Source organism: Mya arenaria, chromosome 4 (assembly GCF_026914265.1).
Source record: "Mya arenaria isolate MELC-2E11 chromosome 4, ASM2691426v1".
NCBI lineage: Eukaryota > Metazoa > Mollusca > Bivalvia > Myida > Myidae > Mya > Mya arenaria.
The window spans coordinates 14,437,485-14,461,711 of record NC_069125.1 but is presented as its reverse complement, the minus strand read 5'-3'; the positions used below and the strand labels follow the sequence as shown (position 1 = coordinate 14,461,711).

General features: G+C 34.9%; 2 protein-coding genes across 2 annotated transcripts; both read left to right on the top strand.

Annotated features, from left to right (window-relative positions):
* The first annotated feature begins 3,463 nt into the window (after positions 1 to 3,463).
* Positions 3,464 to 14,725, top strand: LOC128232772 (putative defense protein 3). The gene is made up of 4 exons (XM_052946502.1): positions 3,464 to 3,781; positions 8,633 to 8,769; positions 9,513 to 9,601; positions 13,632 to 14,725. The coding sequence occupies exons 1-4, from the start codon at positions 3,562 to 3,564 to the stop codon at positions 13,804 to 13,806; spliced, it is 621 nt and encodes a 206-aa protein (XP_052802462.1). The 5' UTR covers positions 3,464 to 3,561; the 3' UTR covers positions 13,807 to 14,725.
* Positions 14,726 to 18,348: 3,623 nt separating this feature from the next.
* LOC128232770 (putative defense protein 3) lies at positions 18,349 to 23,963 on the top strand. The gene is made up of 4 exons (XM_052946501.1): positions 18,349 to 18,920; positions 19,509 to 19,639; positions 22,708 to 22,796; positions 23,040 to 23,963. The coding sequence occupies exons 1-4, from the start codon at positions 18,731 to 18,733 to the stop codon at positions 23,206 to 23,208; spliced, it is 579 nt and encodes a 192-aa protein (XP_052802461.1). The 5' UTR covers positions 18,349 to 18,730; the 3' UTR covers positions 23,209 to 23,963.
* Positions 23,964 to 24,227: the final 264 nt, after the last annotated feature.

Genomic DNA, 24,227 nt, shown 5'->3' with positions numbered 1-24,227 from the left:
TTAATACAATATCAACTACAGTGGAAAGCCCATGAGCAATCTATACAACTACGACGGTTCTGTTTTAAGACGCAATTTTAAAACCTTAATACTTTTCACTGGTTTCCTAACATTCACGCAAAAATAAGCTTATTTCATGGCAGAAATTAAAAAAAGAGTTGTCAAAACGGTCAATCTGTGAGAGTGCAGCTTAAAACAAGAGACGTACACTTCAACAAACAACACAGGTTTACCAAATGCTTTAAACCTTTTAATAATACAATGAAAACAACAGGGACAATCCCAGTAGCCAAATATTAAACCCTCTCGATTTTTGCCCCAAATTTAATTTTTACGGAAATGCATCTGAAAACACTATTGAATATTTTAACTTTTATTCAATTCATTAAAAGCATCTCGTGATGAAGTCAGTCACCCAATAACGTAATACACGCCGGGTAATCATTGGAGCCATAACATTTTGTGTTAGGTGTTGAAAATGCTCCAACGCGTCTCCCGTTATAGTGCCAATGAGTGGAATATGGATGTAAACAGTTAGTATGGTTTCTTATTTTTCATTTTTAGAGGTTTATACGAGTAAATTTAAAAATTTGGAGAATGTAGTTCCACATAGGAATAGCCATGTGTTGTTCTAAATGTAAAAGTTCTGAATAAAATTTAATATCTGATCGTCTAGAACTTGCATTGCTAGACGTTAGTGTTGACAACATAAAAATCTGGATTTTCGTGAGAATTGTTCTCGTACCTTAGGTTTAAGCATTTTCTTTACATGTGTGTGGCTTTTTTTATTGACAAAAGGTTGCCGCGTAACAAATTTAAGAACTTAATTTGTTATACTTGCTGCACTACGCTAAATTTTCTGAACGTTGTGGTGCCAATGAATAGGTTGTGGTACTCATGGATCGTAATTAAGTAGGAAACGAATTGTGAAAAAACTGTAGCAATTTCATAACATGAAAATTAATAATTAACTGAATTAATATCATTTTCGATCTTTTAAAGTATGACCTACTACCACACAGCTTCGCGGACTTTAAGGTTCATTTGGTGTCTAATAAATTAATACTTGATAGCAAATGGTCGTCGTAATTCCAATTCTGTATTTCCAGGTATTTAAAGGCAAAAATCTAACGATTGTGTTTACATATTTTCAATTTGTGTCTTTAAAGGGAAAAGGAGGCGGGGCTATTCATGTCGAGAAAAAAAATCACTCAGTAGCTCAAAATGTGCAAGAAAAAATATTTTACAGTCATTCACCTAAATAAACAAGCACTCCCTTGCCATCTCAGAAAAAAAGATTCCTCCCTTGCAGCATTGGAAAAAAGATAGTTACTAAACGAACACGGTTTCCTTCGCCGATAATACATGCTGAATTATCTACCCACAAAAGTGAAATCATCCAATTCAAACGGAGGAATCACAGCTCAACCACGGAAGTGTCGACAGCTCTTTTTCTTTGCACCACTGTAAAGTGGTGGAGCTGGCGTTTAGAGGCCGTGTAGAAAATAATAAAAAAGTGCATTACAAACCATGAGTGAGTCCCTTTAAAGTAACTCGCTATAGGTTTGAAAAATGCACTTTTTTCAATAACGAAATAAAGTGTGTCAAATCATAAGGAGTGTTAAAACAAAACAAAATACCAAAAGCTGGAACCTTTCAGCAAATGTTGATTTTTGCTCAAATATTCTTTGACGACCACTATTTTCATTAGCGTTTATACCGCGATTGAAAATTAATTCCGACTGTGGTGTTGCGTGATTTGTTGATTGACATCATCACGTGACCTTATCAAGTTTTCTTTAACGGATCAACTTTGGCAAAAGTCCCAGTGGCCGTGTGGACTAGCCTGCTGTTGTCTATTTTTTTCTTGACTTTATCGGCGTGGGTTCGAACCCAACTTAAACCAAATTACGTTTTTATGCTACAATTGTATTTTCTTCCTGGAATTTTGATATCATAGAGTAAAATAATGAAAAAAAATAAGTGTTTTCAGATGAATTACCGGGAAAAGGAATTTTTGGTCCAAAACCATGAGCGAGTCCCTTTAAAGGGCACACCGTAGAAGACCGAACTGACACGCAACGACACACACAAAAGTACAATTTATCAATAAATGATAAGCGAATCACGTACTTTATATATTTAATATATTTTAAACTTTGCTGATATTGGCTGATATTCAATACTTCTATTCATTACGTTTAAACAATTTGAAATATAATTATATATACATGGCCTAAAAAATACATTTGTTTCGGGTTACCCGACCCTATCTTCGAAATAGGCGCCGACCCTACCGTTTTTATAGTCAGTTGGTAAAAAAATGTAGTTTTTAACGTTTCAAGCTTTATTGTGAATATTACTTTAAAGCTGCACTCTCACAGATAACCATTTTTACAACTTTTTTACTTTTTGTCTTTGAAAAAGGGCACATTTTTGCGTAAATATCTGCAAGCCAATGATATAAGATGGATAATAAAAATCACAGATTTTCATATTTCGAAAATTAATGTTGTATGGCTTAAACCGTTACTAACGGTTTAAGAAAAGTGCATAAAACATCAATTTTTGAACTTAAATATAAAAATCTACGATCTAGTTTTGGTAAGCAGTCTTGTATCACTGATTTACATGGATTTTCGCAAAAAAATGACTCGTTCCAAGACAAAAAATAAAAAAAGTTGTCAAATCGTTCAATCTGTGAGAGTGCAGCTTTAACACCATTTTTAGAAGATGACAGGTACGTTCTTACATAAGGCCTAATACATAATAATAATAAATAAAAAGCCTACCTTCCCTACCTGTTTTTGAACCTATGTAACCCTAACCAAACTATTTTTCAGCCCAATGAACATGTTATTGAAACCTGCCGTAAACGAAGTACAAATGTAAAACTACACCAAGTCCGTTTAGATCAGATCTGGCGATAGTCGTCGAAAACAGGATTAAGTGAGCGTATGGGCTAGTTCATTGCCTTAATCAAACTTTGCAAATAAGCAAATTAAAACGTAATATGTATGTAAGGTTTTTAGGAGTCAAAACCAACTTAAAAGCAAACAAGTTAAAGATTTCAGCAACAACAATATTTATGCAAAAAGCTACAGAAACAAGCTCAGTAGCAAAAAGTTTAAACAGAAACCCGGTTTAGTGGCACTGGGCAAACGCCAAAGACATAGAACACAAAATCACAAACAAGAAACAAAGACATCAACAAATTATCGGCACAGCACTTCGCAACAGCCACGGCACAATCAATTATTATAGTATTAAATCTTTAAAAAAACTATCCCGCTAATTGTTTGCTATTTTGCGATTAAAGCATCAAAGCAAGTATTCCCTGTCATACAACTTAATATTCCATACTTCTTATGTTAAGACAGCAATGCGATGAAAAAACCGATGTCGGTTCATTTAATATGCGTGAACATATAAAACCACGGTAATTCAAACCCACATTGTTAATGAAACCAGGTAGTTAAACGCGATGTGAATACAACCAGTCGATAATGAAATAGTCAGGACGGAGCATTAAACCACTTTTGCACACTATTATACGTTTGAATGTTTCAAATGGAAAACATGATGATGATGATGAAAATCGCTGTACTTTGTGTTATTATTCTGGCAATGCCAGATATTGTGACCGGATATCCATCGGGGGCGCCCTCAGGCGCGTGCGAATCGATGACGCCAAATCACGGAGCACCAGCATCGGTCCCACCCGTTCCATACACGCTGACAGTTTCCTCGACCACCTACAATTGCGGTGACGTCATAACGGGTACGTTATATTAAAATTGTTAGTGTTTCGTTGAGTATGTATAACGATGTAGTTAGATGACATGAAGTGAATTCGTAATGATAAAGAATGGGCGGAGTGAGCGTAGCGAACGAGTTCTTCTTAATCTACACTACACTAGTCTACACTACCTCAGATTGAAAAAAATGCCATTTATAGCCTTCAACCGGCTTGTGGTCCCCTTTATTACCTTTTAACTGGAAATATATACTATTATAATATATAAAAGAAGCGTTCCACTTATTTGTATCTTATTAGGATTAAATAAGCGTCTGTTGGCTGCCTTAAAGTATAATGTGATCGACGTGATGACTCATTATGTACATGTTTATACGTACGCAGAGTGTTAATTTCCGTATTTAGTAGTACAGGGTGTTTCATTATATCTGTCCTTATTCTATACCGTTGTATATCCTACCCACATCAATATAAAAACCAATAAGAAAACGTATTTTATATAGTATATATAATAAATTTTCATTTAATATACGATATGAATGTATTATAGTCAATATTTACAGGTAGAAATGTTATAAAATGTGTTCCACGTGATGTCCGTTTTGGGAAATTATGACGTCAAGTCTTTTTTTAAAGTTGCTGATTACATTACTGCACGTTTCTCTGTCAATTTCGCGAATCTCCCTACTGATTGCACTTTTCAGTTCATCAGTATTTGCATGGGTAGGGTTATACACTCTATCTTTCAAATAACCCCACAAGAAAAAGTCTAAGGGATTCAAATCAGGCGAGTGTGGTGGCTATTCCTGGGGAGTTCGAAAAGAAATAAAATTTCATCCAAATGATTTTGAAAGCCAATCAATTACTGCACCTGCTGTGTGTGGAGTCGCCCCATCTTGCTGAAACCATGTATCGTCTATATTCACACCTCTTCTCTTCAATGCTGGAATGAATTTCTTTTTCAGAACATTCAGGTAGCGATCCTTATTTATAGTCTCAGCATTACCCCCATCATTTTCGAAAAAGAAAGGGCTGACAATACCGTCTTTACTTAAAGCTGCACTCTCACAGATTGAACGTTTTGACAATGTTTTTATCTTTTGTCTTGGAACGAGCCAATTTTTGCGAAAATCCATGGAAGGCAGTTATATAAGACTGTTGACAAAAAATTAGAATGCAGATTTTTATATAGTTCAAAAATTGATGTTTTATGCCTATTTCTTAAACCGTTAGTAACGGTTTAAGCCATAAAACATTAATTTTCGACGGAAATATAAAATTCTGCTATCTGATCTTTTGTCAGCAGTATTATCATTGGTTTGCAGATATTTACGCAAACAATTGCTCTTTTCAAGACAAAAAATAAAAAAGTTGTAAAAATGGTAAATATGTGAGAGTGCAGCTTTAAGGCGGCCCAAGCGGTAACCTTTTCCGCATGCAATGGTTTCTCAATGTAAAAGTCAGGTTTCTCAGTACTCCAATATCTATAATTCATCCTGGGCATTCAGATATAAATGGGCTTCATCGGAAAACCACAGTTTATCAACGATATCACAACGAGAATTCATCCATCTGGCAAACGACCGCCGACTTGCGATATTAGTTGGTTTCAAATGCTGCATTATGGAAATCTTATAAGGCACAAGTTTCATATCGTATTTCAACATTCTGAAGACACTTGTAGCACTATAGTAGAGTTAGAAATATTTCCAAGTATTCTTCGTACTGATCTTTGTGGTGTTTCACCTATAGCAGTTTTCACTTGTACAATATTTTCTTCATTCCTCGTTGATCGCGGGCGTCCAGGATGTGCATGTCGCATATCTTCTACAAAACCGGATTCTTCAAATCGCTTTACAATTCTCTGTATCTGTTTAGTATTTAACTGTCCGAGGTCGGAGTGTTTTTTTTTTCATCGTTTTCACAACAGTTTTAAGTGATCTACTTTCGTAGTATAGTTTTACAACTTCACAACACTGATCTTTGGTCGGCCATTATGCTAAAAAGCCCACAGGAAATGACGTCATTGATGACGTCATGACGTTGCCATTTTCCCGTACTTTTACATTGATGAACACTTATAACTTAATAGCTTAAAAATGATGCTTATATAGTTGGATTATCATATAAATTGGCAATACTATGACAATTTCTTATAAGGACAGATATTATGAAACACCCTGTACACACTTTAAGTTACACTCTTATTAAAAAAACAGTACATACACATGTATTACAAACATAAATTTGAGTGAAAAATCTTTAACTACTTACTAAATTATGCTTTTATGGAAACTATTAATTACTGATAACAATACTGTAACCGTGTATTAAAAAGCTGAACACGCACAAATATTAAATGACTGGTGAGTGCTAAAAAGATTTATTGTGATCTACTATGGTCTCATAAGGTAGATGAAATAATGTGTTTACTGAATCTTTATTTCAAATTAAACTCTATATCCTTTATAAGAACCATTGTTTTCGAAACTAATTCATCCTTTTTTGTATATCAAAACATTTGTATTAATTGTGGTAAATCTTATTTGGGAGTAAAAGTGCATATTCAAACCATGACTAATTATGTACAGTGTATACGTACATAGATAACAAACGTAAAGTGTTTCTCCTTTCGAGTAAAGCTGTTCAAGTATAAATCAATACAGGAAAAGTATGAATTGTTTATATCTAAATGGTTTTGAACATGAATTAATCAATTCTATTGCATTGCCCACAAGCGATATGAAAATAGCGTTCACACAATATTGTGTTATCCATTAATGCATACTGTATTATTTCATAACATCGATCAATATCGATATATCCATATATATATTAATAAGTTTAGTTTAAACATATTCATTTTTCAACGGTTGTGAAACAGTTTATTACAACATTATATAAATCACTCTCGTTGGCACGATATTACGCGAGTGTTGTTGGGCTGGGGCGGAGTACTCGGAGAAAACCCACTTGTCCGGTTTGGTGACCAAAAACCAAACTCACATATTATTGATACTGATATGTTAAAAGCTGAATAAAAATATCAAACAAATGCATACAGTTGACAGTTGAGTTAATTAGTTTTAACATTGTATATTTTACAACGTTTGTGAAGAAAGTTATGATAACTTGAGCAAAGTCATTCTCGTTGGCACGATGTTACGCGAGAGTGTTGTCTTGTGCGCCCAGGCCGTGAATCGAACCCGGGTCACATTGTCGATAAGCGCGTGCGCTAACCACTACGTAAACCGGACAACCTCGCTGACCACTGCGCTAACCGTTCATTCGATATTGATTCCTTTATTTACAGCCAGCCAAAACAAATTGGTTTGATGAAAGGTTGGAGATTAAGGGTCATAATTATACTTATCAAAAACCTTTAATCATCTTAAATATACCTTGACAGATAAGTCAGAACTATAAATGCATAACCATTGACAAAACATTTGATATAGGCCATATCTTGAAATTGTAATGTGCTACCGCTTCTTTTTGAACGAAAATTTATTCCGGGTGGTTTTGGTCTTATTCAAATCACATATTTTGTCAGTGTTTATGCATATCTAGTTCTGATTTATGTGATTATAGACATGCTCCATACTTTTCAAATACACATTGAAACTGACTACAATTTCATAATGAAATGCAGCACTACTTTTAATGATCTAAGGATCAATTATCTCCTCAGCAAGTATTGCATTGATCCGAACATGCATGCATTTCATTTCTTACTGAAGACCTCAACTGATAGCACTGTTAATAACTTAGATATGTTCATCTTCTGTGCTTTAAAATTGCGGGAAGAAATTGTAAATAATAATCAACCATTTTGTGTTGAAAAACACCATACTGAGATATTGTTTTCTCCCTACTTAGATAAGTAGATCCAATAATTTAACCATGCTAGCAATTCTTATCTTGCCCACGGGCGAAGATAAAATGCCCATTTGAAACACATTTTTAATGGTCATCACATTGTAATTACCTCCCTTGTTGAAGACTGTCGTCTGTTGCATCATGGAAACCTTGTCTTGTGGCAATGTTTAGAACGCTAATTGATTATTTCTCGCTTCAAATGTCACCATAAAACGGTTTTCACGCACCTTTCAGGAAATAATGCTTCACTCTCCTTAGAACTATTTAAAGACCGATTTGACTATTACCATAATCTGAATCACTGCGCGCATATCCATGACAACCACGAATTATCGCACATCCATACGCAATTATTTTCACTAAGCACAAAGGAGTTCCAGCAAAAAAATACTTTTTTACTTATTTTACTGAGGTGGGAGAAAAAGTATTTAACATAGCCGCCCGTGTAAGATAGGTTCATCCCGACTCTCGGGCAGGGTGTTTTGCGGAAACTCGGTAAACCTCGCTTCCGCAAAACACCCTACGCTCGGGTCGGAATGAACCTTTCTTTCGGCCATGGAAGATACTTATAATTCATAAATATGTAACAGGTTTATCTCCTTTGTCATGGTACTATATGCACATTTATCACTTCATAATTATATTCTATGTCAAATAATTTTGACATGCAACTTGTGTTCAACATCCACCTGTTATTGTCTTAGTTGTGTTATTTGTACATAATAATTGTTTTGGGGCCAGTGGCCTTTATCAAATAAATGAATTAAAATAAATGAACAGTCAAAACTCGCTTTGTCGGAGTGGTTGAGATCTCGAGATAACCAGTATTCGGTATAACCGACATACAAAACATGTCTAACTAAACCAAAAATAATCGAAACAAAGTTCGACATAACCGGAACATAGAAAAAACAGAGTTCGACATAGAGAATTTCGACTGTATATGTTAAATTACAAGCAATTTATGCCCTGCCCTGTGTTCACGGTTTAATACAGTGACGTTAGCGAATGCAACCAGCGGTGATACGTTCAAGGGCTTCCTGTGCCAGGCACGACCCGATGTCAACAGGTCCTCAACCGTCGGCAAGCTGGCGGCAAGTGGGGCCCTGGCTGCTACCACCAACTGCGGCGATGTATGTAACAGTGATATTGTGTTTATTACAGAACAGAACAGAGGTTTTTTTCGACTTATTCAATTAAGCATCTCGTCAAACAAATAAATACGAGTACAAATAAACAAAATATTCATGCATGTGATAATCGTTACAAGGTAGCCATCATCAATAACAATTCAAGTATAGCTTAGAAATATAATATGGAGAATAACCTATATAGCAATATTGTGAATAATAAGCAAAATATAAAGCTGTTAAGCTAGTTAATGGTATATATTATAAATGCGTGTGTTAATAACAATAACAAATACAATCGTTGATGTCGTTAAAACCACATATTTGTCCAGGGAGCCAATTTCGTATCTGAAGTGCTTTCGAGATTTCACTTTATAGTCTCGTCATAAAAATCTCAACAAGTGAACATATTATCGTTACAAGATATTTAAGCAATGAAACAATTCCAAAATAGATTTTATGAATCATCATTTTAAAAACATTTTAAAGGTATAAATGTCAGAATCAATATACGTGTAATTACAACGAAAACAATTTTCTAAAAAGAAAAATAATACATAAATGCGTTACAATTGTAATTTTGCGATTGCATATTCATAAACAATGTATGAACACACCACATACCATTAGAAAGAGAACATGAATACTTTGATTATGTAATACTTTGTAAATAATCCACAAGATGCCTTTGGATCAAATAATCACGAAGATAAATGCTTCTCAGAAATGTATTTATTCTATTATAGGGAGCAATCACGCATTCGGAAAGCAGCGACAAAATATCGGCGGTGTTTACGTGGACTGCAAGCGGAGATAATCCAACAGTCAATATTGTGTAAGTAAATTTTGCCCGAAATGTTGCCGCGCCAACGTGGATAGAATTATTGACAATTGGATCAATAATGCATAATAGCCTAATAAAATCGCCGATGTTAGACAACCCTAATTTCAGTCGGAGCACCTCGGCCATTTTCAATCTAAAACAACCGCGGATATGCAGGTGCAACAATAAAAGTAGTTCGTAAAAATAATATAATAATATTAATCAAATGTAGTGTTTTAACTTATAAGGTTATATTGATACGTTCAAATTGATTCACAGTGTAGTGTATTATAGCATAAATAATCAAGATTAATTAGGCTAAACTGCTAAATTGAAATTACTACGCGATCTACTTGCAGCGTAGTTAAATGTAAAGAACTCTGACATTGTAACCAGCCATTTACATTCGAGACTGTTATCGATGGAAAGCCGAGGTGTTCCGATATATTGCCTAAATAAAGATGACCAACAAAACCAATAAAGACCGTCCCCAAAAAATAATTTTCGATTAGTTTCTGACCGGGTTTGTGAGAATTAGCCTGGTCAGTAGCATCTTACGAAAATTATCAAACTATGCGGACTGATAACCGAAAGCTCGCGCGAATCTAGGCAACAGATTGATGCAGATTGCCACGACCATTCGCTGACATTCGACAACCAATGGGCTCACATTGGTTGGTAGAAGTTGTACCAACCGTTTACTGCTAAAATTGACGTCGGTCACTGCTGCATCAAAAGCTGTTTGTCGACAACTAATCGGCAGCCAACGCGTTGGCTCGATATCGTTTGGCTCGATTACCTCGTTGGCTCGAGATGATTGTTTTTGTTTTCTCTTTGTAAGCATACCCGCTTGGCTCGATACTCGCGAGGCTCGAAGTACCTTGGTCGGTCCCTCGGATATCGAGTAAAAGGGTTTCGATTGTTTATTTAAAAACAAAAAAACCTGCAGGGACACTATTAGCTTTTGGTTGACGACCATTCGCCAAGTGTTTGCTGAAAAATGACAACAACAACAACAACAACAACAACAACAACCACTCAACTAGCGACCAACTATCGTTCTGTTTTACTGAACAACTACTGTTCATTATATTTGTTTTTCATGCAACACCAAAAACAGTATCAAAAGCTATCATAAGTGAAAACGACTTTAAAGATATATTACCGAGTACTGTATGAACATCAACAACTTATCGGCAACTTCTTGTTGCTCATATTCGAGCGGTTTGTAAGCAATGGTTGAGTGTTGACCAGTTGCTGATTTTCACGCCATCTGTCTAATGTACTCTTCAACGATCGAAAACGGTTAGTACAGCACTCTGCATGCAACCGGTCGTTCAACCGATAGTCAAAGCAGTCAGCAAAATTTCGTTTGGCGACTAGTTGTCGATTAGTTTAACGACTAGTTGCAGAGTGCTGCACGAACCATGTACAAACGTCGGAGATTATATTTCTAGGACTTCCTCTGCATTATTTAAGCATGTATTCAATAAGATAGCTCTAGATTCTGTATTGTCCAAGATGGCCGCCAAAATCCAAGATGGCCGCCATCGCCCTCAATATAATAAACAGGAACAGTCATAAATAAATAGATAAATAAATAAGTGTTTTATAATATGCTTTCTGGTGATGGATGGAGATTTATTAGTGAAGTAAAAATGATATTTCACTGTTTTACTGTTTCAAACAGTGAAATGACATTCTAACATTTTCACTGTTTTGCAATTTTAGCACACTCACTTCCAAATCAAACGTCAGCGCGCACAGGAATGGGACATAATTTCAACGGCGTCATTTCCGAAATGACGTTACGTTCGCAAGCAATCTGGCGCACTTTTCTGAATAACTACAATTAATGTTTAAATATGGCAATTTTCGTTACTTAGATAATGATGAATATTCACATAGATATAACTTCTCTAAAACTGTACTTAAAATTACCTACAGCATTGACCACTTCAATGCACATGTAATGGTCATTTCAAGGTCAGAGTATGAAATAAACCCCAGTTTTTCGATATCCTTTTCTTCTTTTTAACAAGTGTCTATTACGACTTTCCTTGAGACGCATATATGCTATCAAAATGGAAACCTAAAATTTCAAATACGTTAAATTATAAAAGCTATCACACTCCTATATCAGCTGATATATTGGAAGTTATCAACTTGAAACACATTTTTTATTCTTACGTGAATACGTGCAGTTTAAATGTTTTCGAACAGGATTTGATTTTTTATTGATCTTAAAATACTGCAATATAATATCGCTTAGTGAATAAGAGTTGTATTAAATACAGATATTGATATCGTACGTGAATAATATTAGCTTCATCATCATCTCTAATGTTCTTTTCAAAACAAACTAATGGCATATTATTATACAAAATCTATGGTATCAATTATCATATAAACGCGTCCAAAGATACCCCAGGTGCAAATTTGCACATAAAGCAGTAAACCGCAACATATTGTAATGAATAGATGATATAGCTGTTTCATACTGACATACACAACTGCGCATTTCAAAATCAAAATCAAAATTGTACTTCAAATATACTTACAACATTGACCACTTCAAGGCACATGTAATGGTCATTTTAAGGTCAGGGTAGGAAAAATACCCAATCTTTTCAATGTCCTTTTCTTCTTTTTAAGTTTATTTATCTATTAGGACTTTCTTTGAGACTCATATGCTATCAAAATGGAATGATAAAATTAATTATAATAATTAAATTATTGGGCTTTTTTCAATCATATTCATAGTTTCTTCAAGTGTACCAAGTTTCAAATATTTTAACCAATGTGCACATTTTTTTCACAATATCACCCGACTATTCGTGTACTTGAAATAGTAGTATTCAAATGTCGAACCGTCAACCAAGCCCATACTGTTCGATCGCCGAATGGTTGTTGATGGCTGCGGTTTGCGTTTATCTGTGTACCGTTCTGTTTGTGAAGTTCGCCCACCAAAGAATGTCTAGCGAATGCTCGCAACCACAGAAAACTTGACAGATCCGAGACAGGACTGTAGCACGCGTAAAACGCCGGCCAATCAAAATTTTTGACAAAAACCTTCCGTCACACTTCTGACCTTATATGAAGTAAATCTCTTCAAATTACCGAGTACTATAAGCTATCAGGAAATGTTAATGATGTTTCAACATCAACGTGAGTTGTATTGTGCAATTCTTACAAGTCTTAATTATTCAGTCGAACCCTGTTTTCTCGAACCCGCTTGGCTCGATTTCCTGGTTGGCTCGAACTGGATATAAAGGACCGATTTCTTTCTACAGAATGTAAGCATTCTCATTTGGCTCGAACTTCCTGACGCTCGAAGTATTTTCGCCAATCCCTGGAAGTTAGTGCCAACGGAGCTCGACTGTGTATGATACAAAATACAACTCATCTCAAAAATACCAAGTTAACTAAACATGAAGATGTCAGTTTGAATACTTCAATAATACAATGAAAATTTCAGGAACAAGCCCGCCTCTCAAAAATTCAAATATAAACCCGGTTAACATTACTAGTCAATAATACTTATATTCCATCGTTCATATCCATGTTAATACATACCATGCTTTAAATGCTTACCCGACGTTTCCAATTTATTATTTATTCCCATGATGTTGTCAAATGAATTGAAATAATCAGTTGTTGTTGTTGTTGTTGTAGATGTTGTTGTTGTGGTTATTGTTGTATGTGTGTGTTTTTCTTAGGATTGCCAAAAGCTGACAATCCGTTTATTTCTTCATAAAAACCACGATTTGAATGAACTGAATAACAAGTTATTTTGTATGTGTTCTTTTATAATGCATGACATGGTACTAACAAAACCATTCAAAAAATCGAAAATACACATTTAATCAGTTTTATTTCACGAGTTTACTGGTGTCTCAAACTATTGTACATGGCCATATTAGGAATTAACGTCACATAATTGTTTGTTTACATCGATTGTGACCCGTGGTGACCCATGTAAGAACCCCTTTAAGTCACGTGATTCCTCACCCTGAAAACACGTGTTTGTTTTACCTTACAGTTGCACGGTGGTCAAGGCGAAAACGACCTTCTGGGTTAAAGGCGTTCGGCAACCAATAACATTTTCTGGTACTACTGGGACATGCTCGAAGGCGATGGGGTCAAGAGGTTCCGGGTTCTTAGTGCTCGTTCTCTCCATCCTTGTTGCTCTTCAATGGAAGCTCACTGTCGCTTAACACGAGAACTGATGTCAGGAAGCTACGAAAGTCATGATTTCTCCTTCATGATTTTGACTTCACGATTTCACTTTATCATGAAAGCACGCCTTCACGAACTTGCGTTTTCAACTTCACGAATTCACGACTGTATCTTTACGAATTCACGATTTCACGCTTTCAACTTAACGAATTTTCGTTATAACTTCACAATTACGCGATTTTAACTTCACTAATTCGCAATTATAACTTCACAATTACGCGATTTCAACTTCACGAATTCGTGATTATATCTTCACAATTTCGCGATTTTAACTTCACAATTTCGCGATTTTAACTTCACGAATTCGCAATTATAACTTCACAATTTCGCGATATTAACTTCACGAATTCACGATTACGCGAGCTTACGATTTCACGCTTCCGACTTCACAACTTTACGATTTCACGATTTCGTGAATATCATGCAGGAGAAATCATGAAATATGGAAATGTCACCACCGGTCTTTCGTAGGAAGCCTTATGGACTTTCAAAAAGAAATTCAACCTTGTTGAATGAAATAGCAACATCTCCTTGGACACCAATATATTTGTAATTGTATGAAAGATAATAGACGGGCCCCAATTTCTCGAAACTTCTTAAGTCCCTTTTAACAGGATTAAGCTAAACTCACTATTTTTGTTTTTAAATAATTTGTATAATATTTACTTCTTTGAGAGTTTTTATACTTAAGATAGGAATTATCTATATGCTAATTACATTCAACCATTTTTCATTTATCAAAATTCAATTAAAGTATGTATTTTGGCTAATTGAAATAAGCGACTTAAGCCTGTTAAGCTTAAGAAGTTTCGAGAAATTGGGGCCGGAAGTGTATTTAGTCACTAATAGATTATTAGAACAATAGTTGTATCTGATAAAATAAAATTGATAACAATATTGCGTTTTTCTAAGTGAACTACTATACCTTTTAATTTTGACAGCGCGTTTTCTTCATAAAGTGACACAGTTGCTCGTTGCTCGTTGGAATTGTTTTCAGCACAGATTATAATCAGTATAAAATGTTTGAGTTACCGTCTCTTACGATCACAAATGTCTTTAACTCCGTGAACAGACCAATTAATGGGGTAACAGTACACGTCAATTAATACTTGCAGGAATTGTTTCTTTATAAGTTGTCGGTGTGGTGATAATTAAAGAAGTCCAACTTCAACACAAATTATTTATTTATGAAACAACGTTTCGGCCATTCGGCCTTCATCAGCAGTGCGTTCAGTCAGGCGAGCGTTTACAAAACGCTCGCAAACGTTTTGTTTTGTATCCCTGTTGCAACGCTACGCATACACGTTAAGCGGGAAACCAAACAGCGAACGTTCGCCGCAAACATCTTTACTGAACGCACTGCAGGTTGTATGTATATAATGAACAGGAAATGACGTCAACATCAAATGACGTCAACGTTGATAACGTCAAAATATAGCATACATTTTTGCGCAAAATAATGTCTTATAGGATCTAAAGAGATACAATTATACTGGTAAAATGCAATATAAATGCATAAACAAACATCAATAAACCAGTATAAACTATGCAACATTAAATAGGTTAAAACAGTTATAAACCAGATTAATTTTGTTTTTTTTTTAATTCTGCAAGATTAGAATTAAAATAATATTTTTGAATTCATACCATTAGGAATGACTGTGCCAAGAATGTGCATCCATTTACTCTCCTTTAATAATCGTTTCTAATTGTTCTCAATTTTATCAATTGGCATAAAAGAAAAATCATTGATACTGTGGTCAGGAGCATTAAAATGTTCAGACACATTTGTATATGAATCTGGAAAATGCTTTATATCAAACTTATGACTGTTCATTCTCTGACTACATTTTTGTTGTGTCTGACCAACATATTGCTTTTTACATTTTTTGCAATTTATAACATATATAACACCTGTAGAAGAACAGGACAATTCATGATTTATCTGGATCTATTACATTTAGTAACGAACCCGTTAGTGACCCAGATGTTCACATTGTTGTACTATTTTTGAAAACGGCAAGTTTTAAATACATATTTTTGCAAAGAATTTAAGATAAATCATGAATTGTCCTGTTCTTCTACAGGTGTTATATATGTTATCAATTGCAAAAAAATGTAAAAAGCAATATGTTGGTCAGACACAACAAAAATGTAGTCAGAGAATGAACAGTCATAAGTTTGATATAAAGCATTTTCCAGATTCATATACAAATGTGTCTGAACATTTTAATGCTCCTGACCACAGTATCAATGATTTTTCTTTTATGCCAATTGATAAAATTGAGAACAATTGGAAACGATTATTAAAGGAGAGTAAATGGATGCACATTCTTGGCACAGTCATTCCTAATGGTATGAATTCAAAAATATTATTTTAATTCTTCTTGCGGAATTAAAAAAATCACAAAATTAATCTGGTTTATAACTGTTTTAACCTATCTAATGTTGCATAGTTTATACTGGTTTATTGATGTTTGTTTATGCATTTATAAGTTGTCAAAATTTTAAGATATATTCCCTTATATTTTTTTTCTCCCACCTCAGATAAGTAGATCCGAAAATTTAACAATGCTAGAAATTCTTTTCTCCCACCTCAGATAAGTAGATCCAATAATTTAACCATGCTAGATATTCTTATCTTGCCCACGGGCGAAGATAAACTGCCCGTATGGAACTCCATTTTTTAATGGTCACAACATTGTAATTACCTCCCTTGTTGAAAACTGTCGTCAATAGCATTAAGGAAATGTTGTCTTATGGTAATACTTAGAACGCTAATTAATTATTTCTCGCTTCAAATGTCACCATAAAACAGTTTTCAAGCACCATTTAAGAAATTATGCTTCATTCTCCTTAGAACTATTTAAAAAGACCGATTTGACTATTAACATTAACTGGATCATTGCGCGCATATCCATGACAACCACGTGCTATCGCATATCCATACGCAATTATTTTCACTAAGCACAAAAGAGTTCAAGCAACAAATACATTTTTACTTAATTTTGTTTAACTGAGGTGGGAGAAAAAGCATCTACCATAGCCGCTCGTGTAAGATAGGTTCATCCCGACCCTCGCGCAGGGTGTTTTGCGGAAACTCGGTAAACCTCGTTTCCGCAAAACACCCTACGCCCGGGTCGGAATGAACCTATCTTACACTCTCGGCCATGGAAGATACTTATAATCTTTCCCACGGGCAAAGATAAAAACAAGTACCCGTATGGAACTCCTTTTTAATGGTCATCACATTGTAATTACCTTCCTTGTTGAAGACTGTTTTCTGAAGCATCATAGAAGCCTTGTCTTGTGGCAATATTAAGGATGCTAATTAATTATTTCTCGGTTCAAATGTCACCATAAAAAAGTTTTCACGCACCTTTCAAGAAACCTCAGAACCATTTAAAGACCGATATGACTATTAACATAATTTGAATCACTCCGCGCATATACATGCCAACCAGGAATTATCACATATCCATATACATCTATTTTCACTACGCACAAAAGAGTTTCATCAAAGAAAAACACTTTTACTTAATTTTGTTTAACTGAGGTGGGAGAAAAGGCATCTACCATAGCCGCTCGTGAAAGATAGGTTTATCCCAACGCTCGCGCAGGGTGTTTTGCAGAAACTCGGTAAACCTCGTTTCCGCAAAATACCCTACGCTCGGGTCGGGATGAACCTAATTTACATTCTCGGCCATGGAAGAAGTATATAATCATGAGTGTTACGCCTTTTACTCGAAAAATAATGTTACATGGGTGTACTTCTGTACTTTTGTTTTGTCAATTAAATGTTGGCATTTTGAATAATTTCTTAGAGGTTTATGTTTATTGTTTGTACTTTTGTTTGTTTGTAAATACCATAAGCGAATTTAGAGGGGGCGCACCCAGCGCGTGCCCCCTCTCATATCGCCTAAGTTTTTTCTTTAATATGGGAGAATAAAAGTTATTAAATACGCTTAAAATGCACCATTCCCGACTTCAAATTGTTAAAAAAAAATGATGGAGTAACCTGAAACTCCCATGCGAATAGTTTATGCCATATAATTTTTAAAATAAATGGTAAAAGGTTATAAGAGAACGGAATGATTTGATTGCACAAGTTACCTTCGAAATAATTATCATATCGTTATCATTGATTTTAATACCTCATGTTCAATTACTTAAGCTACAATCAGGTTCGGAATGAAATAATTAGTTAATGGACATTTCAACATTAAAAGCTGATCAAGGGGCGGTTCAAGAAATTGATATAAAAGTGGAGCATATCTCAGCCACGACCGTTTCCCATTCGCCCCTCACACCCGAAATAGTTTTAAGTGATGGCATGGGATGGGGTTCGGGAATGTTCGTGCTTGAAAAAATGTAACAATTTCTAGTCCAAAATGCTGCATTTTGAGCGTATTTTATTACTTTTTTCTTCGAAATTGACATCAAAAGTAAACTTTGACGTTCTAAATGGGAGGGGGAGGGGGAGGGGGGGGGGCGGATGACCCTACTTCCCTGGAGCCGCTAGTGAGATCCCCAACACCTGCGCTTCTCGACGCTACGCCGACTTAGATAATTGGCATCTTGCTTCCTTTTTTATACAAAAATTAGTATCAACTGTGTGATTATGTGAACATTCTTCAAGTTTCTTTCATAAGCTCTTAAAAATCATCCTTTGTGTGAAATTGTTCATATAGTCTTCTACTGCGATGTAAAATGGTTTGAAGAGTTTTACAGAGGTTATTTATTGGTCACATAAATACAACCTTGTTATTAATTTGAAACCATGCTGATTAAATCCTTTGTTTGAATCGAAGTGTTGACCGCCATATTCATTGTGGCAGACAGTGTATTCAGTTAAAGAATATTACAGGTTTTTTTTCAAAAGTTTGAACTTAATTTTAAAAGATGAAAATTACTATTACCTGTTTTATTGTCCTCGCAATGCCGAGTGTCGTGACCGGATATTCAGCGGGAGCGCCCTCTGGCGCGTGCGATTCGATGACGCCAAATCACGGAACCACTACGTCATCAGCACCCATTCCGTACACGCTGACAGTTTCAACGAACACTTACGACTGTAATGACGTCATTACTGGTAGGTTATCTTATTTATAAACAATTAGTGAACATATGAAGAATTGACAAAATATTGTCCATACTTAATACTAGCAGTTAGATGACATGAAGTAAATTCTTAATGATTAAGAAAGGGGTGGAGTGAATGAAGCGCACGAGCCCTTCTTCATCATTAAGACATTTAGACTGTTTTTTTTTTTTTTGGTTTTGTTCTAAGGACAGTAAATGCATAGTCGACGTACTATGAGCTACACAACACGTTTGAACAGTTTATACGATGAATACGTCAAAACTAGTTAGAATAGGAATTGGAATACAACCTACATCTAAAGCCAATGAAATTACAGATAGGCACTCATTTAGTACTAGACTTAATCATTCAGAATTTCAACTCTCGCGGATGTTTAAAGATCCGCCTACTGCCCCTCAGTATCATCTGATACACAGTAGAAGCTAGGGATACACTTAACTACAATAAATTATTATTCAGTTCCCCTTTAAAAATCCACTTCATAAGGCATTTCTTTGAACTCGCAGTTTGATTAATTTTCAAATATATTTGATATGGTTACACCTAGCTTGTCCTAATAAATGTGTGCGTTCACAGTGACGCTGGTGGCTAGCAGTGATGCTTTCAAGGGATTCCTGTGTCAGGCCAGACCGGATGTAAACACGTACTCCACCGTGGGTACTCTTGCGGCCAGTGGCGGCCTCTCTGCTACCTCAAACTGCGGCGATGTAAGTTTCTAGTGCTTCTGTTCAAAATGTCGGAAAGAGATACAAACTTTTGTAATTGTGAAAAGTACTTGCAAATACATATTGATATTGAACGTAAAAAAGTTGTCATGAAAAACAACCAAAAAACTCCATTTGCAGAAATTGATTTTATTATCTTGAAAACATAACAAAATAAAATACCAAACATAAAACACAGAAGAAACTATTTTTAACTCGTCTGGTCTTTGAAAAACAATGACTAGCTATTGTCGTCACTTGATTGTCGTCGTCGTCGGCGGCGGCGTTGGTAAAGCTTTGTGTTTAGGTCACTTATATGAAAACTATCAAATCTACCAGTTTGAAACCTGGGTAACTTGTTCATCTTATACCCTTCTTCACATTGTACTCTAAAGATGAAGCTACATTAATGAGCGATCAGGGATACTTTTTTTTATTATTTTGACATTTATTATGTATCCCTGTAACGCTACAACTCTCTACCATTTAACACCGGGCGAAATAATATTATGCATCGATATTTGAATATTTGTGACAAAATTGTTCAATATATACTAGACAGTGATCTAAACTGGATTGAATTTGTCATTAGAGTCGCTATTTTCGCATAAATATATTCTGGGTCACGAACACCATTTTATGCATTTACACAACCAGTCAGATTTGTCCCAGATTTACAAATATCGGGATACGTCACGAGTCTGCCATAGTAAAAGAAAATCGTCAACAGGCTCGTTGACGGCCATTGTGGTGGACTACCTAAAGATGCAGAGTCTCACCTATTTTTTTTTGGTAAAAAACATAAATTTTGATTGATTTTGGCTTCTTCATTTATTGTTGGATGTATCTCAATTTTTGCACAGACAATAAATAGATAATGCACTTCAAAACATCAAACAGGTTTTTGAGTGAAACATTTGGAAGGATAGGTGGAGGGTTGGGGATATTTTAGTTTTTTTTGAATGTTGTTAGTATACTAGTTTATAGTTTGAGTGTTCGCTTGTTGTATATGTAACCCATTTTATTCTATGAATGTTATCACGGGTCATGTTGGCCTATTTCAAATATATATTGTGTGTTGAATTCCCTTGAATATACTTTCTTCTTCTTCTCCTCCTTTTTCTTCTTCTTCTTCTTCTTCTTCTTCTTCTTCTTCTTCTTCTTCTTCTTCTTCTTCTTCTTCTTCTTCTTCTTCTTCTTCTTCTTCTTCTTCTTCTTCTTCTTCTTCTTCTTCTTCTTCTTAGCGTAATAATTCAGAATTTATTCTTGCGTCCATGCAGTATAATTAAAATCGCGACCAATAGTTCAACCTGCATGAATGTATGAAAAAAAGAATCAATCCTTATATTTACATTTTCTCCTCTTCATTACTTTATTTTGTTCAGCTTAAAATTGCATACTTTAATAACAACAAAGCAAAGAAAATTATCGTATTTACATGTGCGTGAACCGAGTCACAAAAAGTGAGCGGTTCCTGAAAAAAGACCGCAAATTTTATCGTACAGAAAACCAATTGCGTATTATGAAAATATTTCAGGATTAGTCGCATTGTTTCTTGCGTTTATGCTGTATGAACGCAGAAGGACACGCGAGCAAATTCCATGAAGCATGCTAGCGCTTCTTCGTCATTTGCTCGCTTGCCCACTTGTATTTACAGTAGCAAAAAATATTCATTGCGATTAAAAACTAGCAGTATCTTCTGCATTTGAGTATTTGTTCTTAAAGTAGTGTAACCGACAACAAACGTTTTTTTATAAACGAGAATAGCTGATTTCTGCAACATCGTATTTCATTGGTTAAATGACGTCGCGCTAATCCAATCGGAGCGCAAAATTGAAGTAAACAAGGTCGTCATATCTCCCTGCGTGTATGAAAGTCAAATTTTATCCATACAATTAAGGAATAAATTGCGGGGCTGATGTCATTATCGGGAAATGAACGCAATTGGGTTGGTCAAACTGTATCGGGCCCGAAGGACTCCACGCATACTTAGACGAGCCCAATTCTGTAAATAGAACGACCCGACTGTAAACGGAAACATTTTATCAAATGACGTCACAATAACGCGGGAAAACATCAACCACTTAAAAACACTTTTTAAATGTAAAATTGAAATACTTTTTGCTACAATAAATCTAACATATCATAAATTTACACTTTCTAAAATTTTGATTTATATGATACGTGACCTGCTGACACATAACAAACAATAACAAAATCAAAATTGTTCATGTATATTTTTATGCGATGAATTGCGATCCGAACATATCCGAAGATATTGCGTTTATCGGATGATAACCGCAATTGCCGAAAGGCAGTTCATTTAATGAATGGAAGTTGGGGTGTAAATATTACAATATGAACGTCAAGTTCTATCTCTACAAATAATAATAATAATAATAATAATAATAATAATAATAATAATAATAATAATAATGATAAATAATTATTGATTACATGGCGTTTGATGAAAAATGAAATGTTTGAATGTGTTGTTGAATGGCGTTTTAGGTCCTTGCTTTATTTTTGACAATCGAGATTGTAGTGAAACATAGAGACGTCATTATAGATTTACAACTGTTTGAAAGTTAAATATTTGGTTTATATAAATATATAGAACATGACCTGTTTTAATATCAAACAATTTGAGACTGATAATTTATTACTTTACGATATGAAAATGAGTTTGAAATACGACTGACGAGTCCTTCTTACATCGGTATCAATGTATTATTTGTATATGATAAATATAGTAAATTAATAAAACGTTTAGTACTCTCCTTAGGATCGCATTATAAATTGTTTTCTTCAATTACGAAACAATATTTCACAAACAGTTCATGAAAAAGCATGAACAAAACAAAACATCACAGAAAAAAGAGAACATTTGGAACATATAAAACCGTCAAATTGTATATAAATATATATTAATAAAGAAAAGAAAATATATTAATAAATAGTATATTTTAACTGCCGAAGCCGCTTTATCAATGATTTTATTACAGTGTATTTGCAAAAAGGGAGTTCGCAAACATTAATCTTTTGAATTGCTCAAATGTACATATTTTAAGGGGGCCATTACCCATTCAGAAGGCAGTAACAAAACATCGGCGGTGTTCACATGGACAGCTAGTGGCAACAGTTCTACAGTCAATATTGTGTAAGTTTATGTTGCGCCAAATGTTGATTGTCTTGTGTTTTTGCTAAATCTGACTAACACTTGACGCAGATTTTAAATTTGACGGAAACGGTGAAAGAGCTTGTTTAAAATATAAGTTTCGGTATATTTTTTACATATTTATTGCTTACACATAAAACCGTTTCAAATAAAATCCACAAATATGGGGCCACCAAGCATTCCAAATCGACATAATTTTCATGAAATACACATTATACATTTCAGGTGCACAGTTGTCCAAACTCAGATGAATTTCTGGGTGAAAGGTGTACAGCAGCCAATAACATTCTCTGGTTCGGTCTGCTCTAAAGCGCAGGGATCTAGCGCGTCATGGCCCTTAGTGTTCCTTCTGTTGGCCCTGGTTGCTGTTCAACGGAAGATCAGCATCACCTAAAATGAGCACTGACGCCTGTCGGTCAATTGGTCGTCTCAACGTACCTCAGGACGCATGAGCCGTATTATTCAAGACTATAAAGGAGCAGGTTCGCTCAATTCCGAGGAAAACAATAAGTACATGAGGGATAGTTTTTTCTTTAAACCGGATGTGCACGGGATTTGAGTTAACTAAACCTTTCAATCGATACCTTTTATGCTGAGAACGGCGTTGCTAGGTCCTGGAAGTCGGAAAGGGTGTCTTGATATTGACAAAATGAAGGAGTACAATTCATGAACCGAGATTCTTTTCTATATATAAGTTTTTTCGTCTTTCAGCACCTAATGCACTTATCACAGCAGCCAAAACCTATACGGATTTCAAGGTTTGAATAATAGCATTCCGCGCACAGCATGTTTGTTGAAGAATTTAAAGAATATCTTATAAAATGCAGATTCTTATCGGATTTGAACATAACTGCTCCATTATATTCATGAATACTACGGCTTGATTCTCCATTGTAGCAACTCATGTAATCTTATATTCTGTAATGAAACTGTTGTTGCTGGGATAAAAAACAACATATTTTTTCTTGCTGATTATGAACACATCTGCTCCATTATATTCGTGAACACTACGGCTTAATTCTCAATTGTAGCCACTCATGTACTCTTATATTTTGTTATGAAACCTATTCTTACTGAGACCATGTTGGAATAGGTAAAAGGAATATCTAATGTCGATTCTGCAAATAAACTTTAAAACTTTGTAACAATGTCATGTTAACTCCTTTGCTAAATAAAAAGAGAAAGAAAATTTAACAACTGCGTAACCGTACAGTACCTGACGGAATACGTCTGTCCTTTAAATATTTGTAGTATTGACCATAATACGTTCGCAAAACTACTTGTTTGATGTTTTTTATAACGAAACCTGGAATGTGAAGAATTATGTGTCAGGAATATTATATATCAGGAATGTGACATAATTCATGATTTAAATGAGCGAAAAATAGCGATTTCGTCCTTTATGAATAGTCT